The 19,684-nt window shown below is 39.1% G+C and overlaps 1 protein-coding gene across 1 annotated transcript; it reads right to left on the bottom strand.

Annotated features, from left to right (window-relative positions):
• Positions 1-3,495: 3,495 nt before the first annotated feature.
• On the bottom strand, positions 3,496-15,975 carry LOC113157051 (NLR family CARD domain-containing protein 3-like). Its single transcript, XM_026352293.2, has 12 exons — positions 15,455-15,975; positions 14,273-14,394; positions 13,989-14,096; positions 12,327-12,405; positions 11,938-12,166; positions 9,984-11,775; positions 9,662-9,835; positions 9,222-9,395; positions 8,248-8,421; positions 7,734-7,907; positions 5,258-5,304; positions 3,496-5,157 (listed from the first exon to the last, which is right to left on the bottom strand). Exons 2-12 carry the CDS (start codon positions 14,359-14,361, stop codon positions 4,631-4,633), a joined length of 3,567 nt encoding a protein of 1,188 aa, XP_026208078.1. The 5' UTR covers positions 14,362-14,394; positions 15,455-15,975; the 3' UTR covers positions 3,496-4,630.
• Between the last annotated feature and the right edge of the window lie 3,709 nt (positions 15,976-19,684).

Genomic DNA, 19,684 nt, shown 5'->3' with positions numbered 1-19,684 from the left:
AGTCATATGCTGAACGTGCAGCTGTCTAAGAAGGACAACGCAGAGTATAAGGCCCGTTCCAAGGCAGAGAAACTGGAGAAAGATCTTATGCTCAAACTGAGGAGCTGCGGGAGAGGCTGAGCAAGATGGAGGAAGCCCTTCTCAAAGAGAAGGAGCAGGCTGAGAGGTCCACAGAAAGGGCCCAGGCTTCTCATGGAGCTCAGCTGGAAGAACACCAAGCCGAGACCATGAAAGTCAGGGCCGCCCTGAAAGACGCACAGGATCTGCTCTCACATAGAAGAGCAGAAAAAGTCCAACAGTCACGTCATGGCTGCTCTGAAGAAGGTGGAGCAGCAGTTTGAGATTCACCGTGTGGAGTGGCAGGAGGAAAGGTCATCTCTTCTTCAGTCCACACAGGACCTCAGAGACGCTCTGAGCAGGAGTGGGAGACAGCAGAGAGCTCTATGAGGGCCAACGTGGAGGAACAGGAGCATAAGATCACTAAGAAGAAAAGGAAGTGGTAAAGAAAGTTCTTCTGATGCACGACTCCAGCGTCCTCTGATCAACAATAGGAAATGAAGACTCCATCACTCACACACACCTGTACATCTATTCTTGTGAGGACTAATGAGTAGAAACGATCTTAACCCCCAAACAGCTTCTGAAGATTGTTTGGGGTTAAGACTTGATTTCATTTCCCAGTCATCTGTGGAGTGGGGATCTCTCTCTGAATTGTCTTTCCTTAGGTCTCTTCCCATGTTCCTTTCTTATTTGAAGGTTCGTGGGCAGAGAGCCTGGACTGGGCTCCTGTTGCTGAGCATGTGGACGTTTCACAAATACGAGGGTCATTCAATACATAAGGTGAATTTTTCGGTATAAGGACTTCTAATACAGATAGAAGCTTACTTTTTTATTTTTTCCAACGTAGTCTCCCAGCACTGTCACACCCTTTTCCCATCTGTGCACAAGCTTCCACATTTCCTCAGCGTAAAAATCTTTGGACTGATGTTTCAGCCAGTCGCTCACAGCACTTTTGACTTCATCGTCACTTTCAAACTTCGTGCCTCTCGTGAACGCTTTCAAGGGACCAAACAGGTGGAGGAGGGATGAGGGAGCAGTTCCCAGCCCAGCTCGAGGATGGTCTGCACCATTTGGGCTGCTGTATGAGGCCTTGCGTTGTCATGATGCAAGATGACTCCTTTTGACTGATGAACCCAAGGTCATCATGGACAATTTTGTGTGCTGTCCCAACACATGAGCTCAAAGTCCTTGCAGTGTCATCCACTGTCACCCTTCTGTCAGACTGAATGAGGTCATTGACTGATTCGATCACCTCAGGAGACCTCACTTCTGTAGGCCTCCCAGGCCTGCCTTCATCCTCAACACTGCTCCGTCCTTCTTTAAACAATTGTAACTTGTAGACATTTTTTGGGCTAAAATTTGTGGCACCATACACAGTTGACATTCTCCTATGAATTTTAACGGGTTTGCACCCTTCAGCAACCAAAAACTTGATAACTGACCGCTGTTCAATGCTGGAGCATGCTTCTTGGTCGGCCATCCTTGGTAATTGCCAAAACTCTCAAGATTTTTTTTAATCTGCAAAAGAAATTAAATCCATGTGAAAAAGAAGTAAAACAAAAAACAAAATAAAAAAAGTATCCTTCTATCAGTATTAGAAGTCCTTATACCAAAAAATTCACCTTATGTATTGAATGACCCTCGTATTTCAATAAAAGCAAATAAAAATAGGAGTTTGTGGGATGTTTTTGTATTTTAAATTTTAATTAGATTCCTTGTTTCTTCTGTGTACGATAAGGCTGTTTTCTTGAGGAACATAAACTGTGTGAAATTGAAATTGTGCTTGAATCTACATATTGTTTGCTACACTAAACTATACCACAGCTCACCTCTAATTTGCCTTGACATCACTGGGATGGACATGATGAAGGACAGACATGGAACGATGTTCTGAAACTGGAACACTGAGCAGATGTTGGCACCAGTCCGGCTTTAAGACTCAGATTGCCCATAATGTTTATGTTTTGTATGTAATGTACTGTGCACAGATAATTAATACTCAACTAAAGAAACTAAAAAAATGTTAAATGTAAATGCAGCTTACTTATGCATTTAAAATCCTATTTATTATATTTCCAGTTTGTGCTGTGGCTACATTAGAGCCAGTCAAAGGTCAACAGCAAATCCAATAACACCACAATTATGGCAAACCTTTCCAGAAACCTGATATTATATATATTATTATATTTTATTTCTAAATCAACATTTAACAGATAAATACCATATTTTTAACATCTCCTTTCTGCAGAAAGGAATAAATGTTTTTGCTGAATAGTAAAAGGTTTTAAACTGTAGATTTTAACGTAGACGTCAACAAAATCTGTAATTTAAACCAAATAATATGATTAATTTTACAGTATTTACTTGCTTGTGACCTCACAGTATCTTTCTATTAATTTTAGCTACATTTTTATGTTTTAACAGTAAAACTGTGTGTTTTCTACATACTGTCACATTAAAACGTAAAGTTACATACTGTTTCTTGATTAATAGTAATGAAGTGTATCTATTACAGTAATATACTGTTGCTATTTAACAGTTTTTTTTCTTACAATGTATTTGTCATCTTCCTAACCTTCAGTTCTTGTTCCACACGAGTGTAGATCTGATGTTTGGTTTCGTAGTGTCATCTTACATTGCACTCCTTCATCACTGCGACACTCTCACTAAAAATCAAACACACACAAACACACTTCCCTTTGACTTCCATAAAGAAGTATTCATTTTCCCACAGTGTCTTAAATTTTCTACACTCACTTGCCATCTTGTGTTTCTTTGGCGTTGTCATTTTCAGTGGCTGTGGCAAACTTTTTCTTTCCTTAATTTTTATAGAGGAACCGCCTTGATCAACTCAGTAGCGCCACTTAGAGTTAAAACCAAGAAATGCAACGCTGCCAGGTTTAATGTGCGAGCCAAGTAAAATGGATAAAAACGGATGGCCCACGGGCCGTAGTTTGGACACCCCTGACTTGGATGATTAGATTTGAAATGGAAATACAGATAAACCAGTTGTTAATGCTACTGTGATTTATGAATTTATACAAAACCTTATCAGTATTTGACTGTAAAACACAAATCATGTTGCAGAGACATAAATCAGATCTGGACTGACTGTCCCATTTTACTGTGATGTCATTTTCCTCTGTCTGGTATAAGGTAGGAAACTTAATGGAGGAGAACGAGACACGAAAAACTGAGAATCATTTAAACAGATATTTATAGATGTCACAATCCTAAGCATAAATGAAAAATCATGTTTATTTATGTTATAACATTTAGACCAGGGGTGTCAAACTCAATTGCACCGGGGGCCAAAACTCAAAGCACACTTTAGGTCACAGGCCGAACAGGATAAACATTTATTGAACACACTAAAAGTAAATGTTTTCTGAACATGAATAGGAATAAAAACAGACAGGAATACAATAAATAAACAATAAATAAATTCTACAATAAATAAACTTAAACTTTATTTAACCTAAAATACTTTGCTCTCTATAAAAAAATATATCTTGTCAAAATTATAAAAGTTACTATGAACATGCTGCAAAAAAAAAAAAAAAATGAAAATGAAAAAATGAACTAAAAATTAAGCTTTTTCACAAAAGTAAAAATAACAAATCAAAACATTCAGTTTTCTTTGCTCCATTCACCATTTTAGAAAAATAAACTTAAACTTCAAATATCCTTAAATATAAACGTCTGCTGAAATGTCAGATTCTACTTTAACTCTTCTACTTTCTGTAGCCTCTGGTTTGCTTTCAGGTTTTTAATCTTCTCTTGATGTTTTGTCTCAAGGTGCCCTCTTAGATTAAATTCCTTAATGACAGCCACATTAGCAAATAAGACACACGGGTTTACCGGCAATGTCGATAAACATCAGCCTCCCAAAGGCTCTGTTTTCAGAATCAACTTTTCTTTTAGCCATTGTTAAGGGCTAGCTTTGACCTTACAATATTGTTTCAGACAGTAACAGACGCTTGACCTGAATGACACGGGAATGTTCCCAGGTAACCATCATTCAGCAAGGCAGCTGTTGCGCTGCATTATGGGATCTGTAGTTTGTGTGTTATCAGTGCTTCATATTGCCAGGCCATTAATAACAAAAATAATAGATCTCAGTAGACAGTAGCAACATGTTCAGTTCACATCTGCAATATTACAGATTTTCGTTCCTTGTCCTATGACACCTCAACAAGTAGCCAGGAGCTGCAAAAAGATTTGACAGCTGGGGATATGGGGCAGTTGAAAGTTAAACCTACCATGCCTACTTTCTGCCCACTTTTCTCTCCAATCCAATCATATCTTTCTTGAATCTCACCACTTGCACCATCACACTAGACTTCAGAACAAGTCCTCAACATCTGGATCCTGGAATAATCATGGCTTCATCTTTAAAGGACTGGAAGAAGAACAAGTTTACAGGGATTCATTTAGAGCTGGTTCAAGAAGAAACTGATTTAATCCCTAAATCTGAAACGTGTGTGTGAGTGAAAGAGACAGACATGTACAGACTGAACTATCTGTTCAACAGAGACTACGTTTCTCTGACAGGACGACACTCTCAGTACTACACTGAACACAGAGACAATGAGGAACTAGAAGACCAGAGTCCAAGCCCAGGATAAAGAGGCTCAGTGAATGTGGTGTTGAAGGTGTGGAGGTGGATCAGTTTGTCAAAGGAGACTCTGTAGAAGGACAGAGTTCCAGCAGGACAGTCCACATACACTGCTGCTCTGTTAGAGACAGAGGAGGAGATGGATGTTATTCTGTTATTGTGACAGACATAGTAACCATCATCAGAGCAGTTCAAACTCCAGGACTGATCGTTCCATCCAAACCAACACTCTTCGCTGTCTCCTCTCTTTCTGATTCCTCTGTAACTCACTGATATATAAACTCTTCCGCTCCACTCGACCTCCCAGTAACAGCGACCAGTCAGACCATTACTACACAGAAGCTGACGATACTGGTCAAAACAGTCTGGACGATCGGGATATGACTGATCCTCCTCCATCCAAATCACCTTCCTGTCGTTGTCAGACAGTCGTAGTTTTCTGTTCATTGTGTTTGTGTCGATTGTGAGTTGACAGAAATCTGATGGAGAGAACAAGACACAATCCAGCTGCAGTTATTAATCTGTCATGGTCAAATGCTGCTGCTTTGTTTTCATCAGTCTCATTAAAAACACACTTACACTTCCTCAGACCTGGTCTCAACCATCGAACTCCAGCGGGCTCCACCCTGAAAAGAGGAGGGGGGTCAGAACAGCACTTCAGTATGCAGACATGGACATTACATGGCTCTCATACACACAGTGTGTTCAGGTTCTGGTCTAATGGAGGCTTTTATGTAGTGATGGACATTCAGCAAACAACTGAGGAATTGGAGTCCTTGGAGTTCTACGGAGCAGGGAGGTGACATGGAGGAAAGATTTGATTTCAATTCTCTATTTCACAGCAGTTTTGGTGTCAGACACCTGCTTTCAGTCTCACTCTGTCACCAGCCAAAATAATGTGACACAACAGGAAGCAGGAAACTGGAGAGCAAAGTCCAAGAGGCTCAACTCCACATACATTTTCTTTTCTCTAATGTCTGTGGACTGGTCTCAGAGCTGAAATGTGGTGAAAAAGCTGAGCTTCAGACGCCCTGTGTTCAGAGGACGTCTAGTTCACCTATAGCTACTGGACATCGATCATTACTCACAGACTTTGTGGCTTAAAAAGAAAGAAAGAAAAAAATCAATCACAAACTAATTATTAATCTGGTAACAAGAAACAAGTGATTCCTCTTTGACAGATTGTAATGATGAAATGAACACGTTCTAGTTGTGATTGTCTCATATACAGTGCCTATAAAGGTTATTCACCCCCTTGGATGTTTTATCCTTTTTTTGACATTATAAATCAATCATGGTCAATAAAAGCTGGCAACTTTGACAAAAAATGTCTGAAAAATACCTCATTAATGTCAAAGTAGAAACAGGTTTCTATAAAGTAATGTCAATTAAATACAAATATGTAACGTGAAATCAGTGTTTGCATAATATTCACTCTTTTTAAAATGACCTAATCGAACAGAGGTCTAGATATTTGGTGCTAGTAGTCCCACAAGTGAAATAGGGATCAACTGAGTGAAGTGAATGCGTGAATGCGTGAATGCGAATGAATAAAGACAAAAGAACACTCCCAGCAACTCAGAGAACAGGTCATTGAAAAGCATAATTCAGGGGATGGAAACAAAAAAATCTCCAAAGCACTGAACATCCCCCAGAGTTCAGTGAAATCCATCATCAAGAAATGATAAGAATACGGCACATGTCTAAATGTGCCTAGAACAGGCCGTCTACAAGAACTGAGTGACCGTGTAAGAAGGAGACTAGTGAGAGAGGCTACTAACACACCGATGACCACTCTGAGGGAGTTACAGGCTTCAGCAACTGAGATAGAAGAGACTGTTCATACAACAGCTGATGCTCGGGTTCCTCACCAGTCAAAGCTTTATGGTAGAGTGGCAAGGAGAAAGCCACTGTTGAAGATAACTCCTGTTAAATCACGACTTGGGTTCGCCAATAGACGTGTAAAAGACTCCATGGTCCAGTGAAAGAGGGTTCTTTGATCTGATGAGACCAAAATGGTGCTTTTTGTCCATCAGACAAGACGCTATGTTTAGCGCACACCAAACACTGCACATCACCACAAACACACCCACTGTGAACCACAGTGGTGGCAGCATCATACTGTAGGAATGCATCATCGGCTGCCGGCTCTGGAAGACTTGTTAAGGTAGAGGGTAAGATAAATGCGGCAAAATAGTTTGGGAGAAGATTTGTTTTCCAGCGAGACAATGACCTGAAACATACAGTGAAAGCTACACAGCAATAGTTTAACGACAACGAGGTGAATGTTCTGAAGTGGCCGAGTCAAAGCACAGACCTCAATCCAATAGAGGATTTGTGGATGGACTTGAAAAGGGCTGTTCACACCTGTTCTCCTTGTAACCTAACAGAGCTTGAGCAGTTTTGCAAAGAAGAATGACAAAAATATTCCAGTGTCCTGATGTTCAAGTCTAATTGAGACCTATCCACAGACTCTATGCTGTGATTGCAGCCAAAGGTTCATCTACTAAATACTGACCTGAAGGGGGTGAATATTAATGCAAACACTGATTTCACCTTATATATTTTCATTTAATTGACATTACTTTGTAGAAACCTGTTTTCAATTTGACATTAATGAGGTAATTTTCCAATTTTTTTTTGTCAAGTCACCAACCTGAAAAAATAGTGAAACATCCAAGGGGGTGAATACGTTTTAAAGGCACTGTATATGACACAAGTTCTCATCATGACAAGATCATGATCTTAAGATGTGAAAATGCTTCTATCACCACAATTTGAGGAGACAGAGAGGAAATGCTGTGACCCAATTCAATTCTGATTTTAATTAATTGTCATTCTGTGGAGCTTTTAGAGCCTAGTCGCTTATTTTGGTCTTGTTCTCATAGACGTGGTTGCTGGTTTGCTACCACAGAGAAATACAGTACAAACAGTTACATCTCACATCCTCAACTTCTGAAAATTATAGTATTATAAGTGAATATATACTTTGATTGATTAAATTATTAAAACAGATTAATCATTGACATCCCTACTGCAGCAGACTACTTTATACCTGAGAGTGTCCAGTCTCCGGTGTGGATCCTCAAGTCCAGCAGACAGCAGCTTCACTCCTGAGTCTCCTGGATGATTGTAGCTCAGGTCCAGCTCTCTCAGATGGGAGGGGTTGGAGCTCAGAGCTGAAGCCAGAGTAGCACAGCCTTCCTCTGTGATCAGACAGCCCGACAGACTGCAGACACACAAAGTAACACACAGGAGACTTGGTGGTGGTGGATTTTGTACATACCAACATTACAAACTCCTATTTGTATTTAAAGGAAATTTCGTCACACACACTGGAAAGAAAAAGTAAGTGAGTCATTTTCAATTGCCTGTTTTGCAAAAATTGTTAATTAAATGTGATCTGTTCTTTAACAAAGACACAAATATAAACATAATATAATTTGGTAAAGTTGATAAAACAGCAGGAGTCTTGATCTTTTTTGCCACTTTACCTTTATTAAACACAACATTAACAATAAAAGGAAAAAGACTGCTGCATAAAAATGTGTCACTTAATGAATCCTAACCTGAGAGTTTCCAGTTTACAGAGTGGATTCTCCAGTCCAGCAGACAGAAGCTTCACTCCTGAATCCTGCAGGTTGTTGTTACTCAGATCCAGTTCTCTCAGACTAGAGGACTGGGAGCTGAAAACTGAGGACAGAGCTTCACAGATTCTCTGTGACAGGTAACAGCCACTCAGTCTGAAAAACAGTGATGTGTAAGATCACAATGTGTTTTAAACTGTACAACTTTGATGTTGTTTCTGAACTTAAAAGAAACAACACAAATAAATTCAGACAGGAAAATACAGTTATTTTATACATTGTAAAATTACTACTATAAAAAAGAACTTAAAACTTGTGACATTAGAAAGGAGGATCTGCTTGGATCTCTGTCATGTCAGCAGATTTACACTTTTTAAATAAACCCCCGGGCCGCGAACTGGTGAATTGATACCGGACAACACAGAAAAAATAACTTAACTTACATTTTTTCCGTTTTATCTACACCTCTACCTTCTTAAAGGGGCTGATCCGGCCGGTAACACATCATACATTACTGCTAAATAGAAATCCCCAAGCTGGCAAAATGAACAAAGAACAAACGTATTTGGAAAGTTTCTTTGCGCAGGTTAAAGAGCCAGTGAGGTGACAGAAGAAGAGCCTATGACTTTAAAGAAAAAGAAAGCTGCATTTAACAGATAGCACCAGGAGTTCTACTGGAAATATTGATTTATTGTGATAGGTTGTTCCCACTGACCAAGCCTGCTCTTCATAACATGTCTTCTCCACTTAATTTTGATTGGCTAAAATCTAATTTTGATCTAAAACACCTATATATTTAGAAAATAAAAGTTTTATGGCGTCAAATAATTTTATTTTGTTGTATTAATCTGCTACAATTTAAAGGCCAGTTCGTAAAAATATTGTCTGTCATTAAACCGGTCTGAGGCGCAAAAAAGGTTGGGGACCACTGATTTAAAGCAAAAATTTGATCTAACCTGAGAGTTTCCAGTTTACAGTGTGGATTCTCCAGTCCAGAAGACAGAAGCTTCACTCCTGAATCCTGCAGGTTGTTGTTACTCAGATCCAGTTCTCTCAGACTAGAGGACTGGGAGCTGAGAACTGAGGACAGAGCTTCACAGCTTCTCAGTGACAGGTAACAGCCACTCAGTCTGAAAAACAGTGATGTATAAGATGACAACGTCTGTGTTAAACTGTAATCACCTTTAATGTTGACTCTGAACTAAAAAGAAAAAACACAATTAAATAAATTCAGATAGGAAAGTACAGTTATTTTATACATTGTAAAATTACTGCTATAAAAAGTCTGTATCTTAACTTGTGACATTAGAAAGTTGAATCTATTGAACCTTCCCATGTCAGTAGATTTAGACTTTTTAAATATATCCAGTTATTTAAAACAAAACCTTGATCTGACCTGAGAGTTTCCAGTTTACAGAGTGGATTCTCCAGTCCAGCAGACAGAAGCTTCACTCCTGAATCCTGCAGGTTGTTGTTACTCAGGTCCAGTTCTCGAAGACTAGAGGACTGGGAGCTGAGAACTGAGGACAGAGCTTCACAGATTCTATGTGACAGGTTACAGCCACTCAGTCTGAAAAATAGTGATTTATAAGATGACAACATTTGTGTTAAGAAATAATGAAATCGTTGTAATAGAAGAAAACAAGTAATAAATTCTGTTCTATTGTTGAAATACTGTGGATTTAATGATGAATAAATTCCACTGTCTTTACACTTACACAACTTTCTTTGACACTTTGATGACTCCAAGCACAAACAGAAGATCCTCCTCTGAAACATTTGAAGAGTATTTTAAAGGATCAAACATGTCTAGTTCTTTTCCTGATGACACCAACATGAAGAGCAGCGCTGACCACTGAGCAGGAGAGAATTTATATGTGGAGAGACTTCCTGAGTCCAGGTACTGCTGGATCTCCTTCACTAAAGAACGATCATTCAGTTCGTTCAGACAGTGGAACAGGTTGATGCTTTTCTCTGCTGAGGGAGTCTCTTTAATCTGCTTCTTGATGTACTCAGTTGTTTCCTGACTGATCTTTGAGCTAGTTTGTGTCTTTGTCTGCAGACCTCGCAGGAGAGTCTGATTGGTCTTCAGAGAAAGACCGAGGAGAAAGCGGAGAAACAAGTCCAGGTGTCCATTTGGACTCTGTACCGCCTCGTCCACAGCACTCTGGTGGAGAAGTGTTAACTGTTTAGACCACGTAGATGTTGACTGGTCGTCAGACAGCAGATTGACTCCAGAGTTGATGAAGGTCAGATGGACATGAAGAGCAGCCAGAAACTCCTGAACACTCAGATGGACGAAGCAGAACACCTTATCCTGGTACAGTCCTCTCTCCTCTATAAAGATCTGTGTGAACACTCCTGAGTACACTGAGGCTGCTCTGATATCGATGTCACACTCTGTCAAGTCTGATTCATAGAAGATCAGGTTTCCTTTCTGCAGCTGCTCAAAAGCCACTTTTCCCAGAGACTCAATCATCTTCCTGCTCTCTGGACTCCATTGTGGATCTGACTCAGCTCCTCCATTATATTTAATGTTCTTCAGTTTGGACTGAACCACCAGGAAGTGAATGTACATTTCAGTCAAGGTCTTGGGCAGCTCTCCTCCCTCTCTGGTTTTCAACACATCTTCCAGAACTGTAGCAGTGATCCAGCAGAAGACTGGGATGTGACACATGATGTGGAGGCTTCGTGATGTCTTGATGTGGGAGATGATTCTTCTGGCCTGCTCCTCATCTCTGAACCTCTTCCTGAAGTACTCCTCCTTCTGTGGGTCAGTGAACCCTCTGACCTCTGTCACCATGTCAACACACTGAGAAGGGATCTGATTTGCTGCTGCAGGTCGTGTGGTTATCCAGAGGCGAGCAGAGGGAAGCAGGTTCCCCCTTACCAGGTTTGTCAGCAGCACATCCACTGAGGTGGACTCTGTCACATCAGTCAGGATCTGATTGTTGTGGAAGTCCAGAGGAAGTCGACACTCATCCAGACCGTCAAAGATGAACACAACCTGGAACTCTTCAAACCTGCAGATTCCTGCTTCTTTGGTTTCAGTAAAGAAGTGGTGAACAAATTCAACCAAGCTGAACTTTTTCTCTTTCAGCACATTCAGCTCTCTGAAAGTCAATGGAAATGTGAACTGTATGTCCTGGTTGGCTTTGTCTTCAGCCCAGTCCAGAGTGAACTTCTGTGTTAAGACTGTTTTCCCAATGCCAGCCACTCCCTTTGTCATCACTGTTCTGATTGGTTCATTCCTTCCAGGTGAGCCTTTAAAGATGTCTTCTTGTCTGATGGTTCTTTCTGGTCTGTCTGGTTTCCTCGAGGCCGTTTCAATCTGTCTGACCTCATGTTCATCATTGACCTCTCCAGTCCCTCCCTCTGTGATGTACAGCTCTGTGTACATCTCATTCAGAAGCGTTTGGTTACCTGCTTTAGCGATCCCCTCAAACACACACTTGAACTTCTTCTTCAACTTCGATTTAAGTTCACGCTGACAAGCTGCAACAGGAGTTCCTGAATTAAACCACAAAAACATGATCAATATAATTTCTTAATGAAAACAGAGTTTGACAGTTTCATGACCCTAAATGATTCACAGTTCAACATATACACAACACTCCACATCTTCAGCTCTCATATGTCCATGATGTTAAATGTTAAGAGAAATCCTCTTACTGCTCTGCAGACAGTCAGCCAGCTCCTCCTGCTTCATTCTCCTCAGGAAGTTCAGTGTGATCTTCAGAAATGCCTCTCTGCTGCTCCTCCTCTGCTCTTCATCCTCACCATCCAACACCTCCTCATCCTCCCTCTGACTCTCTAAGCATTGTGGGTAATCTGGGCTCAGAACCTTTTTGATCTTCTTCAGCTCGTTCTTCACAAAAGTGACAATGTTCTCCTCCAGCAGCTGGAACAGAAAACTATATGAATGACACAGTCCAACTCAAATCATGGAGCCAAACATCAGATCCATGTTGGACAGACGGACAATCCACTGGTCTAAAAAGTGCAGCATGGAGATTATTGGGAACACAACAGATAAAAGTAGTAGTTGGACATGTCCAGACCAGAAATATGGAGTCCAGGTGTGGTGGATGCGGCTGGATAGACTGACCACTGGGAACCTCTGAGCTCTCCTGGTTCACTCTGTGGAGGAACCAGTAATAATTAGCTCACAGTATGTCTGTCCACACAGAGACACACTACAGGATCAATTTGATTCAATATTATTTGTATAGCGCCAAAGATACAGTTTAAGGACCTTACACAGTGTAATTGTATAGAAAATTAGAAGACCCAACAATCCTATTTGAGCAAACTTTAGGCCACAGTGGAAAAGAAAAACTCTCTTTCCAAGCTGACAGAGACAGAAAAGAACAGGAGTCCACAGAAATCAAGCAGCAAAAACATTGGACAGGTCAACTGGATTCTGGAGATATACAGCTTCAAGGTGGGGGAACAAAGTACAGAGAGGAGGAAACACAACTACAGGAGAGAGAAGACACAAAGTTAATGACATGAAATGGTGGCATTCACATTGATATAGGAGAAAGGAGAGAGGAGCTCAGTTTATCAGTAGAGTTCCCCCAGCAGACTAACCTATAGCAGCATCACTAAGAGATTGTTCAGAGTCACCTGATCCATCTCTAACTATAAGTTTTATAAAAAAGGAAAGTTTTAAGTCTAGTCTTAAATGTGGAGAGGGTGTCTGCCTCCCGAACCTGAACTGGGAGCTGGTTCCACAGGAGAGGGGCTTGATAGCTACAAGCTCTGCCTCTTATTCTACATTTGGAAACTCTAGGAACCACAAGTAAACCTGCAGCCTGAGAACTGGAATGAAAAATATGGAACTATGAGTTCTTTAAGATAAGATGGAGCCTGATTATTAAGGGATTTATAAGTGAGAGTAAGAGTTTTAAATTCAATTCTGGATTTTACAGGGAGTCAATGGAGAGAAGCTAACGTTGGAGAAATATGATCTCTCTTGCTAATTCCAGTCAGAACTCTGGCTGCAGCATTTTGGATTAACTGGAGGCTTTGGAATGAGTTATTGGGACAAACTATTAATAAGGAATTACAATAGTCCAGTCTGGAAGTAACAAATGCATGGACTAGTTTTTCAGCATCACTTTGGGACAGGATGCTCCTAATTTTATCAATGTTTCTTAGGTGGAAAAAGGCAGTTCTAGAGATTTCTTTGATGTATGAAGTGAAGGAGATATCCTGGTGAAAGATTTCTTAGTGTTACTTGAGGCCAATACTAAATCATCAAGGGTAAGAATATGATTAGACATAGTGTCTCTAAGATTTTTAGGACCAAACAAAATAACTTCTGTCTTGTCTGTATTTAGAAGGAAATTGGAGGACATCCAGGCCTTTATGTCTTTTAAGCATGCTTGAAGTTTGATGAATTGATTAGTTTCGTCAGGTTCATAGATAAGTATAGCTGGGTATGATCTGTGTAACAATGAATATATAGAGTGAAAAAAATCGGTGCAAGCACAGAACCGGACAATCAGAGACTCATCACTGACATGCACCGATCAGTGGTTTAGCTACTGGCTCGATGGAGATTTGATCGATGATCAAACTGTTTGCTGGAAGAATAAATCAACAGTTCAAACAGATATCAACTTACTCACAGAAATATCCAGAAATTGAAGGAACACAACAATTTATCATCAGAGAAAGTTTACAATCAGACTGATTTTAAAGTCACAACAACTTACTCTGTCTCTGAGGAATGTTCCTGTTTAAACCTTACAAAATAATCCTTTGACTTGTCGCTCTTGAACGACACACAGCTAGGTTCAGGTTGTGGTCCAGGAGATGCTGGTCTGCAATGGGACATTATAGAAAAACAACTTTGGTGACACTCATCAGTTCAGCGAAAGTTTCATTTGTAAATGACAAATAGAATCAGAGTAGTAAAAAATGTCATGATAAAATATTCAATTTATTCAATTCTAGTAACTTGGAGACAGAATCAGTTTGATTGTCTCAGTCATCTCACCTCTGAGCTTTGGTCTGGCTCTCATGGTCGTCATACGGAAGGATTTTAGAGGGATGGACTCCCTGCTCTCTGTCCTCACACTGATCCATGCTACTAAATCCACATCAGCTCACACCCACTTTCTACCTTCATGAGTAGAGGAAACACACAGAAATCATTGATGTGCAGTGAAAACTGAAATCCTCCTTTCTTTAATTTCTCCTGGACAAAGATCAGCTGCTCCTCCACTGATTGGCTCTTCCTTCCTCTTTCATGTCAGTGTCAGTTGAATTTAGTCAGACATGTTTTTTCTTGACTAAACAAAAACAGTGAAATGATCTGAAAGACGAAGGGGAGCAGTGTACAGGTACACAAACTCAGTACTCAAGTAAGTCCCATCCATTTCTCTTCCTGTTTCCTGGCTGTTTCCCCACGAGTCACCGTCAACACCGCAAAAATAAACAAGGAAGTAATAATACTGCACAGATTTCTCCGACTTAGTGACTGATTGTAATGTGTATTACTGTGTAAATATCACTAATGTTGCAGCACTTAAAGGTGAAGTTAACTTAATGCAGTGAGAGGCAGTGAATGTGTACCAATACATCACAGATCAGCTCATTATATGTATATTATGTAAAAGTAATGTACAAGTAAAGTAAAAGTATCTTATAATATGGAATGTATAGAACAAATTGTTTTATTTTAATTTAATAATAATATAAGTTAATTTAATTACTAATTAGTTAAGTTGTTTAATTAGTAATACTATATATTTTAATCTATAAATGTTTTTGGTTTGTATTTAAAATTAATTAATCTAAAAAGTAAATGTTACTGAAGAGAAATGTAGTGCGATAAAAAGTCAAATATCTCCATCTGACAATTAATGAAGCAGAAAATACAAATACTGAAGTAAAAAACGATAAAGATTGAACAGGAAGTTACAAACAGAGGAATCTAATAAAGACAAAGATGATTCTGTGTTCAACTAGCGACCATCAACTAACTCGACTTTTTCTTTGATTGCAGCCAAAAGAAAAAAAAACTCCGACTAATGTCGATTAAACACATTTAAAATTGACGCATTTTACTCCGTCACAAGTCCAGAAAGCGAAACTAAAGCTCTGTTCGAGACAAGAAGCTGCGACGAAGGCGGAAACTTTGCAGCTGCTGTTTGTGCAGGAATCTGCAGACACTCACCTCCAGAGATGAGCGGAGAAGATGCGGAGTTCCTGGATTTCGTGGGTGGAAACGAATCCGAGCGTCGAGCGCTTCAACACATGAACCTGCAGATGCTCATAGTGATATTAAAACTCACACCTGTCGCTCACCTGATCTGAAGATCTGATTGGTTCACATTCTGACCCGGACATCCTGTTGGATGTTATAGTTGTAGTTTCTTCTTCCTTCTCCTGTGGTCGCATCGCATCAACTCCTGTTGCCGAATCTGACTCTATTCAGTTGCTGTGTTCTGCTAACTAAGTTTTAGTGAACAGCATTACTGGAGTAAGAGTCGCAAAATAGGCCTGTGTTACTTAAGGACCATTCATAATACACCACTTTTTTATAAACCAGCACCTGCACGTTTTTGTCAAAGGAAGCCCTGAATGCTGGTATCACTTTTGTTGTTTTGTGAAAGTCCACCACTGCCTGAATCAAATCCTCAAACCCCTAATGTTTTTAGAGGAACTGCACTTGATCAGTATGTAGATGACCTCTTCATCTGCAGCCTCACTCATAAACAATGTGAGGCTGACGCTCTGCTACAACACCTTGCAGCTAAAGGAAATAAAGTCAGCCTTTGTAAACCGCAATACTGCTAATCTAAATTTACAATTCTAGGAAATATTGTCTCTGCTGCAGAGAAAACCACACTCTGGTTTTGTTCCTCATGCAGTTTCTCTTCTACTCTTAGATCAGTAAAGTCTCTCCACATCACTCTGACTTACATATTCTACTGTCCTACTTGATGTAGCTAACATCTCTGCAGAGAGATGAACTGTTGTTCTTCACTCTTTATCCAACAGAAGGGGACAGAGAAGAACATGACTATGTTTCTGCAGTCCAACAGGTCTGCACACCAAGACCTGGCGTCTACCTAATCTAGATCTGGTCCTTTTTGTGGATGGTTCTGCATCACCTGACCTCACTACAGGTCAAAATGAAGTTGGCTTTGCTGTTTGCTCTGATCATGATAAATTACTAACTCACATCCTTCTTACTGAACTTGTTGCACAAACTGTGAACTGCTGAGAAATCTGCAAATATTTACACTGACTCCTGTGTTTTGATTTTAAGAATCACACACTTGGTGTTTCTCTTCTAGAAGCTGTTCTTTTACCATCTTATGGTGAAGTTTGTTACTATGCTGCACACACTGGTGTTTCTGACCTAATATCAGTCAAAATATGAAGTGAAACCACAGATGGTTTCACTTCCTGTTGATCTCACCCAGATGTCTTGTCCTGCTACCTTAGTTTTTAAAGACAAGCGAACCTTTGACCTTTGTTTTCATATGTGAATAAAATCTAATCAAATAGGGGAAATGGAAAAGGACCTTTGGATTTTTACACTTAGATATTGGTAAAATATGTTCTTGTGATGTTGTGGAAGAACAGAAGTGATGAGTTTGAGACAATGTGGTCAAACAGCTAGTGCAGTTTTATCTTTTTAGACTGTCAGTTATATCTTTGTGTGTTGATTTAACACCTTTTTTGAATTGAAACATCGTAACTGTAAATAGCAACTTGTATCTGAGCTGACAGACGTCCTGCAGACAGCACAGCATCCTGACATCATATTTAGTCAGTGTTAGTGGGGAATTCAAAGGTTTTACCTGCATCATAAATAACAGTCAACAGTAAATATTCTCAGTCAACTTAACATTTTGTTAACATTAATTCCTATTTTTTACATAAAAATAACAATATTATCAGCTCTTTATTATCAAGGTAAATCCCAGCTGCTGCAGCAAGTTCAAATCTGAAGTTCAGCACAACTGAATAACCTGTATTCTATAGTTAAAGAAGTGTATAAAGAAGAACTCAGCAAATTTTCAGTATGCTGCAGACGTCATAGATCTTTGTATTACTATACAACTATTTCCCCATGTAGTGAAAATCCAAAGACTAGTATAAGCACAAACCATTCAGACTGGTTGAAAAGTTGGATCAACAGGAGAGCAGCAGCTTGTAAAATGAAGCCAGGTAAATGAAGCCAGGTAAATGAAACCAGTTGACCTCTTCGCTCGCTTTTGGTGTTTCTTGGAATCCCTCATTGTAAGCAGAGAGGAGCAGCGCTGCCAACATGGCCATCACTGATCAGCTTCAAATATAGGAACAGATGATGAGCTGGTGCATTTGCTGAGTTCACTCTGCTTCTCTTTGTCACCATTGGATTTAAACGTATTTAGTTTCAAATAAAATTTTATATATTTTATCTTAACTCTTCAGACTTTAATTTCCTAATTTCTTTCTTCTCCAAATTAATCTCTCATCTTGGAAATGTGTCAAAGGTAAGAAATGCTTTGTTCTTATTCATAATTTTCGAGTGTGAATAATCTATAAACAAAAAAAAGTCAAACGTATGGGTGCAGACATTCAACATTTGTTACCTTCACTTGAAGAGTCTTTGATAAAAACTGAAGAGAGACCAGGTCATGAGTTGAGTTTTATACATTTTGTGAACATCACTATCGAGTTTAACTTCCTTCAGTTTAAGCAGATAATCATCTGTTTTACACCATTTTTTCCACAGTTTCTCTTTTTGAACGCTGTCTCTGGTGTTGTCACTCAGTCAGAGGGAGGGAGGGTGGTCTGGTGGGAAAGTGATAGAGAAAAAAAGACAGTTCTCTAGTTGCACAATTAATGGCAACATACAGAGGAAAGAAGTTGGCCATGACTTATTGGAACATGTAAGATAAGATAAGATGAATCTTTATTGTCATTGCACAGTCACACTTGCGCAAAACTGTAAACTTTGTAATGTAGAAATAAAAGCAGTTAGTGAATCTAGTGTATCTGAACATGCTAATTTAATAAGTTGCTGAGGAACTATTTGTGCTCTTGGAACCAAATAACAAATAAAATAAATGAATCACAACCTCTTGCTGCTTATTACCATCCAATAAATCCAATAAATGATGTTTGTAGAACTGCTGTTTAAAAAATCTATGTTACATAACACAGGTTTTGTGGTTATAATATTAGCACAAAGGCATCAAAGTCGTGTTGGTTTGCAGCACACCAGCCTGTAGTTCTCTGGTAGTTCTCAGTTTCTGTTAATATGTTTGTATTGTGTAAATAGATTATCATCACTGTACCAGGTTTGTCTCAGCCATTTGAAATGGAGTTTAAAAAGCAGGTTTTACAGACTGAAACTAAACACTGCTGCAGATTAAAGCCAGAGTGAGTTTGAAAGGAAAGAACAAGGTAGGGTAAGGAAGTACAGTTCTCTTCTGTGTTTTGTTGTTCTATGTCAGCTGGTTTGACTTTTGTGTTTCAGGACGATATGTTAAAAATAGATTGATTGTCCCAATCAGTCGACCAGAAAACCAAAGTAGTTTTTAACTGTTCTTATTAACAAATATTTAGAACTTAAATTTAGCATATCTACATTGCAGTTTTGACTATTCATAATCACAATTAAAGATATCTACAATTGAATTGCGACTAGTAATGTCTGAGTTTTTAAGGTCATTAAGATATCTTTAAAAAGTGCCCAGTTAAAGAAGACTCTCCTCCTCTGTGTCTGGTCTGGATCAAAACATAATCTCTGTGCGGGATATTTTTGCTTTTTTGTGCAGAAATGTAACGAGTAAGTGTCTTTACAGTAAGAGACCGACGTTGAATAAGATTATTGGATGTTTTATTAACTGAAGCAAAAGTTTCGATCCAGTGTCGCGTTTTCTTCTTTTACCAGTTCAATGTAAAATGACTCAGCACATTCTGCATTGATGTTTATATACAGTTTATACAATTTATATACAATTAGTTTAAAGCCTTTAAGTAGCCATATTTTAGAGGGTAATATCAGACCTTTGTTGGATAATATGTACTCAAACATTACATGTGCATTAGCACATATTTGTTTAATATAAATCATTCTGTAAAAGTGGATGGATTTAGGTATTCAGCAGATGACTTAATTTCACAGTTCATCCTTAATTTTAGAGTCTTTGTCCATATTTGTTTGGAGACTGTAGAAATATGTGCTGCAAATTGAATGTTTTTTTACTGATCTGAGACTGAACGACACAGGAACGTATCGGTGTGTTGTTGTGATAAACAGAAACAGGAGCGCTAAACTATGTCACCTCAATGTTACAGGTAAGTTAACATCACTGTTCCTTTGTTATTTACAGACACAGTAACAGGGACACTGAGTAGTAAACAATAAATAAACTCTAAATACTAAACTAAATAACTCTAT

Source organism: Anabas testudineus, chromosome 18, assembly GCF_900324465.2.
Source record: "Anabas testudineus chromosome 18, fAnaTes1.2, whole genome shotgun sequence".
Classification (NCBI taxonomy): Eukaryota; Metazoa; Chordata; class Actinopteri; order Anabantiformes; family Anabantidae; genus Anabas; species Anabas testudineus.
Note: the sequence above shows the minus strand (reverse complement) of the source record. Positions and strands in the feature narration are given on the sequence as shown.

Bases quoted from the DNA above. Each gene is read 5' to 3' on its own strand.
- LOC113157051 (XM_026352293.2), bottom strand. From the start codon at position 14,361: ATGGATCAGTGTGAGGACAGAGAGCAGGGAGTCCATCCCTCTAAAATC. The intron at 11,776-11,937 runs GTAAGAGGATTT...GGTTTAATTCAG, and splicing joins GGCTGACTGTCTGCAGAGCA to GAACTCCTGTTGCAGCTTGT. The intron at 9,836-9,983 runs GTAAGTGTAAAG...ACTATTTTTCAG, and splicing joins AAAGTGTCAAAGAAAGTTGT to ACTGAGTGGCTGTAACCTGT.